Below are 8,563 nucleotides of genomic sequence, written 5' to 3'. Positions count from 1 at the left end.
GCTTATCTGGCCCGTGCAGAAAGCTGCCACATCTCCAAATGAAAGAGAACGGTGTCTCTTTCGTCCTTGTTCCGTTAATGTGGGCCCAGTCGAGCTGCACTGTGCTTATTTCCCACAACAAACATCACTCCAGGAAGTGCTTGTCAGACGGACCGTGACGTCATCACGTCGGTGGTTTTTCTCCCGTTACATCGACATCGTTGCAGTTTTTTAGTCTGAAATTAGATGACGACTGTACTAGACTTGATGTTTTAGTTTTTGATTTTAGATATATATATATATATATATATATATATATATATATATATATATATATATATATATATATATATATATATATATATATATATATATAAAATTAAAATAAATACAATCATAATTAATTGCATCTTCCCATTAAAAAAAAAATTGCAAACCCAATCGTTTGAGCATTTATTCGAGATCCTACTCACTAGACATTTTAGTGGAACGACTGTCTTATTAGTTCATTAGGGTCGTTGGGTTTTTGGCATTACCATACAGTGCACTCGACATTTACATAACCCACTTTCAAGCACAACTGGAGTGCATGTGACAAGGTTTTGTTGTTTTTTGCAATGGAAAGCCTTTTGACCATTTTAGTTAATTTTTTTAGTTAATTACACTGAAAAGAGAGTAATTCTACAAGTGCTCCCTCATCATTCTACTAGTGCGCTGCAAACTTCCGCATTCAGCAGAACAGACAAGCACTTCCTTCCAACACGGATAAATGGCGGAACTACTGCAGCTGGCGACTGGGACAAAGCATCCATATGAACTTTAAACATCCACAGTATAATGTTTTTTGTTTTTTTTACACAAGTGTATTCAAGAGCTACCAAAGATGATGCTATCCCATGTTCCTCCTCCAGTACAAAAACATGTGTGTTTAGTTCATTTAAGACTCCGAATTTTTCTTTGGTTTAAATGTGAGTGTGAATGGTGAGTGGCTGGTGACCACCTCTCATCCAAAATCAGATGGGATATATACCCCACCTCATGACAAGTGACAAGTGCTGTATAGACTTAAGTGATGGTTAAAAATCATGAAACGTTTTTTTTTTTTTCCTGGAGAGCTCAGTATTGTTCATTCGGCAAATTTACCTATTTGACATGTCATCATCATTGCTCTCCTTTTTTTAAATTTTATTTTTATTTTATTTTATTTATTTATTTATTTTTGGTATGTGGGTGAAAATGTGTATGTGCGTGCGAGTGTGTGTGTATTCATTAGTTCACCTAAAACCTATTTAAAAAATCCCATACCGTTCACCTAAACCGAACACACAAAAATCATGAATCTTAATTGCTTTAATGGGTGATTTGAGAGTTAAGGGGCTGTGCACATTTGTATATAATGCCTAACCATGTTGAGAATTTTGAAATCATTTCATTTTAGTAGTTTAATAGTCATAACAATTCATGCCATAAACCCTACTGCGGTCGCCATTTCAGAGCCAACGCAAAAGCTGAAATTTTCTGGTGACATATTTCCAATGTTACAATGCAGGACCGGCGTGAGGCAAACGGCACAGCCAGCTTCCAATAGCTGACGAAAAAGATTGGATAATTGTGAGTACATTGTCTTGTTTAGCGCTGTTGAACTGTCAGCCAAGAAAGCATTTAGAATTAGCTAAAGTCATAACAAAACAAATCTGTTATCTATCTATCTATCGCACATTTGGTCTTATATTTAAGTGAGTAACTGTAGGCAAAAGGTGGATCCTCAGCATGTCAGCCTCGACTAATCTCTATGCTTCAAGTACAGCTAAAAGTGGAGGGATTATTGTTTGTTTCATGGTCTGACTTACAAAAGTGAACTTGTATTTGTCAAGAGACTCAGTTCCTTATTTGCCAGGGGACCAACTCCCTGAAGTCAAACCTGCTGGCTGAATCAATTACAATTCTGACACTTCGATTTTCATCCTGAGGGAGATTTATGTCTGCCTGAATGTTGTTTCTGTTATCAAAAACCAACCCATCTCAGAGGATCTTAAATTCTCTTTAGACTTTACTTTACCTTTTCAGTTTACAGTTACTCTTATATTCAAGCAGTATTTGTCTGATGGTAAATTGAAATCAAATCTTGGATGGGCCTCTCTCCCCTCTCCAGAGAGTCTGTCTGGATCACAGCCAGATTTTTACAGGCAGACTAAAAGGTAATTAAGTGGCAGCAAAATGAAGCATATGGTTTGAGGCAGCGGGATGTGTTTAGAATAATAGCAAAACTACATAGATGGATATATATATATTTTTTTTTTTTTTTTTAACTGTGACATATACAAAGACACCACTGAGGTTTCACATTTCATAGGAATTGTGCTGTAAATAGTTCCAGATCATGTTTATTTATGAGAAACCAATGACAACATTTTTCATTTCTGATGATTAGTAAACTTCGGTTTGAATTGGTTCGAAGCATTTGACCAATCCCCAATGAATGTGTCTGGATTAAAGAGGATTTATTATGCATTCTTTTCACAATTTAAAGCAGTTCCTTGGTGCCTTAATAATATTTTTGTGACATACACAAAATACCCAATGAATCAAGAATTATAGCATAGTTTGCACTCTCTATTGCTTGTCAGGTTGAAAACATTCAATTTGAGAGGGCTCCCCCCAAAGTGAGTTGGCCCTCATCCTACTTTATTCTGGACTAATGACAAGTATGGATTTTGTTACCATGATTATGAGTGGCTGATCTAGTAGTGGCAGAAATTAACACCCCAACTGTAAACAAATGTGTCTGCGACTTGCAAACCACACGCAAGGCCTGCATGGTTATTTTTCCTCGCAGAGGCAGCGCCAAGATGCCAGATTACACTGTGTGGAACGGTCTATGTGGCAGCAGGCACATGGCCAAACGTAACACCCCTAACCCAACACCACTTCTCAGAAGATTGTGTTAGCTAACACTAATCTGTGCATCCAACGAAACGCAGTGAAGCACTGCTTACCTTTTGAATGTAACGTGATAGTGTTTCACACCTTTGCATCCAAGCTGAAATTGAATGGTGCACACAGCTGGCAAATTAAACATTCCAACTGCTCAATAACAAACAAGTTTGTTGCTTAAACCAGCAACGTTCATATTTGATGGAATGTTAAGGCACTCTACAGAAGCACCTATTTGTATGCAAACAATACAATCTACATTTTTAATATCAAGACCTTGTTAAATTTGTAGAATAAGCAGACAGACAAACAGCATTTACAGCTTGCAGCAAATTTAACAGCAACATAGTAATTGTATGGATGTAATCTGCTTTTTCTTATGTTCGTCTGATTGTTCTGACAGATGAAGAACTGTTTTGGAGAAAAATGTAATACATTGCTTATGTTTTCCCCCAAGGTAGATACATTTGCCGATATTTATTTTGATTAAAATTGTCTGAGGGTAAGTGAACCCCACAATGTCAATCAAAAACGCTTGTCAGATTTCATTATGCAAGAGTAGACACATCATCAGTGGCTTCCAGGACCAGATAACCTTGAAAGGACTCATTAATGTCTACTCATCAACCTTGCAATTCTCAGTCTAAGTCCTCATAGAACTTTAATATTATGGGAAGCTATCCTTGCACTCAGTGAAGAAGAGCCAAGATAAGATTTAACAGGATTACAAGGATTTACCTGCATGGCATATTACATACATCTCATATGCTAAATACAGTGCGTCAATATAAAGCGTCCCAGAGGGACAAAAATGGCACTATGCTAGATGTTTTAATGCTAGTAAATTCTTCAGTAAGATTAGTTCTCAATCGTTCACACAGATCTATGTGGATTAGAGCTGTATGGCATAAAACTATACAGTAGCCTACTGTTTATTTTTATATTTGGGTTATTTGCCACATTTGAATATTGTCTGGAAATTTGTGGTGGTACACAGGTGGCTATACTAGATCATACTTCAACCTACATGCAATGAAATGTAAAGGGAAAGCTCCATCTATTTGTTTAGTTAACAATTGTGGTATACCTGATGTAATATTATTTCTAACTCCACATTGTTGTTGCCTGAGGTTTAGGAGTCTATTTTCAGCCCCAGCATGTCTGTGTGAAGTTTGCATGTTCTGTCATGCATGCATGTTTTTCATGCATTACAAAAGCATGCATGTTCAGTTTACTGAAGTGGTTCTCAAATGTTGTCACCCTGGGACTGGCATTTTCCTGTTGTTGCAAATTAGTTGCAACCCACTTGTATAGAAATTAGGAGCAATAAAATAAATGCTCTGTTTAAAGATGGCCACTGAGAACATTTATTTCAAACTGTTTCAAATTATTTTCATGTATTGTCATATTGTCTAAGATCAACTCACCAGAGACTGAGCAACACTGTGTTTGTTTATGGTGTAAACAAGTGGCTAAAACACGAGGCAGCTATGCTTTTATAGCTACCTTGCTTACCTAATATGGGATGTGGGAACTTGTTATGCTTCTTTACTTCAGCATAAAAATCAAAAGAAGACGACATGTAATTTTTTACTAGCTTTCCGCCAACCAACTTTTGGGTCCACCGGTTGAGAATCACTGCTCTAAATTGTGAGTAAGTGTGAACTGTGAATGTGAGTATGAGGGTTGTTTGTCTATAATCAGGACAAGCGCTATGGAAAGTGGATGGATGGATTTGATGGATGGATAAATGGATGGATAAATAGATGGATAAATGGATGGATGGTTTACAGAAATGTAGAATTTGTACATCATGCTGAGTGCACTCAATATATTATATATAATAATTATCTTTACTTTGATGTCGTTTACTGTGAATCATTACACTACCACTCTGAAAGTGTCCATAATTTTTTTTATTTATTTTTTATTTTTACAACATAAATGGCACTCCCGGTGTCTGTACTAATGAAGCGGCAATGTACAATGTTGTTTCTTCAGTCAACTGTGGGGGCGCTGTGGATGAATGGTCATTTGGTCACGTGCTTATGACGCGGCTTCCAAACAGGAAGTTGTGCACTCAAGCTCATCAGAAGGCAGGCAAAAAGAAAAGTCGAAAAGACGCGAATTGACATTTAGGTCAGTCATTAAAAAAAAAATTATGATAATAATTTTAAAGGCATGTTAGGTGGATATAACATCTCATTAAAGGCTGGCAATGTATTGCCAACGTTATAAAACTAGAGCGTTGCTCAGCACTAGTTCGACTCTCCTTCACGTCCAGTTTAAAGAACAACTTGGAACAATAATGTCAAGCTATAAACTGCACGTGGACGGCTCGAGGCGACTGCGAACCACCGGCACACCAATCCAAGAAATCTGCGGCGGGGACGGACTTCAAAACGCTTCGGAAGGCAGAACCGAGCCGCAACAGGCAAGAAGACAGCTAACAGAGGAGGAGCTGCTCATTCATAAATTCCACACAGCAGCGTGTCAGGTAGCATATTTTGTGTCTGATAGGTGTTCATATACGTCTTTTGCACATGCCTTTAAGGTATTAGTACATTTGATTAACATTATCAAATATAATTTAAAAACCTTCATATTGCCTGATGAAACGTCTGTGATTATCACATCAGTTGACAGTTAAATATACAAGTACAAAGCATTGTCAAAAAAATAAGTTGTCAGGAGTGATTGTGTTGGCAGCCTAAACTGGCCTGTAAGAAACTTAGATTTAATTGGGAAAGGCTGTTGCACAAAGTATGCATGCATATTTTTCAAAGTAATTTCCTGGGCTCCAGTCAAATATTTACATCCAGCATTTAAGCACAAGCTTTATGGTGGTGGTAATTTTTTTTGTCAGACCCTTCATCTTCTCCAGATCGTCTCTACTCCTCCATCAAGCAGAGCCAGCGAGGCGTGCAGTGGTGACGGCCGTGTATAGGTGCATCTGCATGCCTCCAGGCCTCTCTGTTGTAAATATTGTGCTCCTGACTGTGCCGTGAAGTTGAGGCAAGTTGGCCAAGACCTGAGGAGAGTGTGAGGGCCTGGGTGGGAAAAAGCACAATGCAGAGGGGGGCCCAGCTATGCCAGCTTCACTATGTGGTCGTGCAATGCCATGTGAAATGACAGGCTGTGTCACCAAAAGGCCTGGGGCTTTTTTGTCTTTGTGGCCTGTCAAAGCTCACCAACTAGTGGGCTCTCAGTTTGAAACAGACTGAGAGGTGACATTTTCAAAAACTTCCTGAGGGATGGCAGAGGAGTTTGGTGTTTTTCACTTACAGAAGGTGATTGCATCCATGAACAGCTGGAGCATAACGTAAGAGGATGTGTCAGAATATATATAATTTATTAAATTCCCTGCTTAACTTAAGTAGATGAAATGAATGTGTGTGTATTTGTCATAGCATATTTTTGACTAATGAATATTGAATAACATGTCACACGCCAATTAATTTGTAGTATCATACAAGATACTGTGTTTTACATCTCTTTCAATGCCATAAGGTCACCCGGCAGCCTCCCGTCTTTAACCCAAAACAATCTGTTTATATATATGTATATGTTAATTTCAGTTATATGTATGCCTTTTGTTTGCATGGGACATATGTAAGTGTACATGTTGTGTCTTGGACTAATTAAAAAAAAACCTGTTCATTATGTTCAGGCAAAGAAGCAGATGTATGTTGACCCTTCCAGTGGGTACAAGGTGCTCACAGAGTATGCTCACCTTCAACGAGGGAAGTGCTGTGGCAGTGCTTGCAGACATGTAAGCTCCTTTGTGTGCTTTTCTAATGTTGGTGCGTATGTTCTTTGCTACTGCGCTTTAATTCTTTTCTGTTCTGTCGCAATCGGTTTGTTTATTCCATGAGTTTGAATAACAACTGAACATAATTACATTTTAATATCTTTTTACAAAAATACAGTACTTAATAAAAGTCCAAAATCACTACTGGGTTTGTTGTTTTGTATTGTATTGCCCATATACTGTACAGTATACGCAGAAAGCAGAAAGACATTAGCATCCATCTATTCGTTAGCTCTTAGGAATAACAGGCTACTTCGTTCCTTGTTCATAAGGAGGGATGGATGGATGGATAGATAGATAGATAGCCTTTATTGTCCTAATACAAACAGATGTACATTATATCGTTTAACGTTTGCATGTTGTTTATTTTTGTTATTCACCTGATCAGACCAGTTCAATTTATATACAGTAAGCTATTGTTCTCTTTTCTCTGAGTTCCGCCCCAAAAAATATATGTACCGGTACTATACATATAAGAATAGTGTATTTTTTGCAGTACAAGTCACACTTTTTTTTCTCCATTGTTTGGCTGAACCTGCTACTTATAATCGGGTGCAAGTACTTTTGCAGACTTGAACTCAATCTTATCACTTATCGTAATAAGATTACTTATCGTGTTAATGGCAGCAAACGAGTTCCGGTTGGATTTGAAACTTCCGCCTGTAACTATGGACGTTTTTCTTTTTAATTTAAAATGGCTTACCTTAACTATAGTCATGTGCTGCATTGTGTCCAAAGCTGGAATCCTGATTGGTTATTGCAACTTTTGGTGCTTTAATTAGTAAATCTGCATGCTAAATTTGCAAGCTAGCTGGGGAGACCATTCCTTCATTTGCTGCCGTGAGAGACGGCAGGAAACGACGACATGTCACACATCAGTTGCCCTGACAAACTCGTTTTGTATTTCTTCTTTTTCCAATTCCTCCATTTCTTCTTTTACTTTCTTTTAGAGGTTGGTGAATACGTTTGCTACTTTTTCTGCATCACCAGCACCTTCTGAAATGGAATGCGTGCGACAATATGCAATTATCTATTATCACTTGCCAGTGCCTCTGTTTCTTCTTGTACTTTTGTCATCTTGTTTTTTTTCTTTTTTTTCCCGTGTTCTTTTTTCAGTGATTCATTTTTGCACAGGTTAATGCCATGCCAGCTGTATGACTGAAATTGCTCTGCACATACGGCTGTTTAGCACCATTTAATAATTTCATTCTCTCCTGCAGTGTCCATACGGCCAAGTCAATGTGGAGGACCCTGCAATGAAGAAAATGTTTAACTCTCTATTTTATGTGTAGACCAAATGTGTCAAGGTATACAAGATAGTGCTAAGAATCTGGTGCCATGTTTTGTTTTGAACCATTTTTAGCAGCATACTGAATGATGAAATTTGAGGAGTGACTGTGCAATACCTCCTATACATCACAGCTATTGTTCATTATTCTCATTTTTGATATGATTTGGTAGAATCTTGTGGAAAATACAATTTCAAAGTATCTTTGTTGTGAAGCCTTTCTTGAATGTCCATTGGAATGCAGTGAGTTTCATTACTCATTCCTTTTGATGAGTTCTTAATTTCTGGTGGTGTTTCTCTTCTCTGATGTATTAACAAGGGTTGTGGGAGTATAGGGATGGAAACTGAAAGTGCATTTTAGATGTTTGCCCTCAAGATAAAGGGCATATAAAAGAAGATAACAGTCGGATGTCAGATAACATCTTGTGCTCTTTTGCTTTGCATCTGGTATAATTTCTTTTCTCCCAAATGTACGAGTGCATGAATATTAGCATCGTTTGCACTCCACATCTGCTCGACTAAACCCACTACCTTTGACTGAAATACTGCGT

At 37.8% G+C, this 8,563-nt stretch overlaps 1 protein-coding gene across 1 annotated transcript; it reads left to right on the top strand.

The window, feature by feature from the left end:
- The first annotated feature begins 4,945 nt into the window (after positions 1 to 4,945).
- Positions 4,946 to 8,216, top strand: c13h1orf53 (chromosome 13 C1orf53 homolog). The gene is made up of 3 exons (XM_077585167.1): positions 4,946 to 5,410; positions 6,584 to 6,685; positions 7,945 to 8,216. Exons 1-3 carry the CDS (start codon positions 5,132 to 5,134, stop codon positions 8,014 to 8,016), a joined length of 453 nt encoding a protein of 150 aa, XP_077441293.1. The 5' UTR covers positions 4,946 to 5,131; the 3' UTR covers positions 8,017 to 8,216.
- Positions 8,217 to 8,563: the final 347 nt, after the last annotated feature.

Source organism: Vanacampus margaritifer, chromosome 13, assembly GCF_051991255.1.
Source record: "Vanacampus margaritifer isolate UIUO_Vmar chromosome 13, RoL_Vmar_1.0, whole genome shotgun sequence".
NCBI lineage: Eukaryota > Metazoa > Chordata > Actinopteri > Syngnathiformes > Syngnathidae > Vanacampus > Vanacampus margaritifer.
Note: the sequence above shows the minus strand (reverse complement) of the source record. Positions and strands in the feature narration are given on the sequence as shown.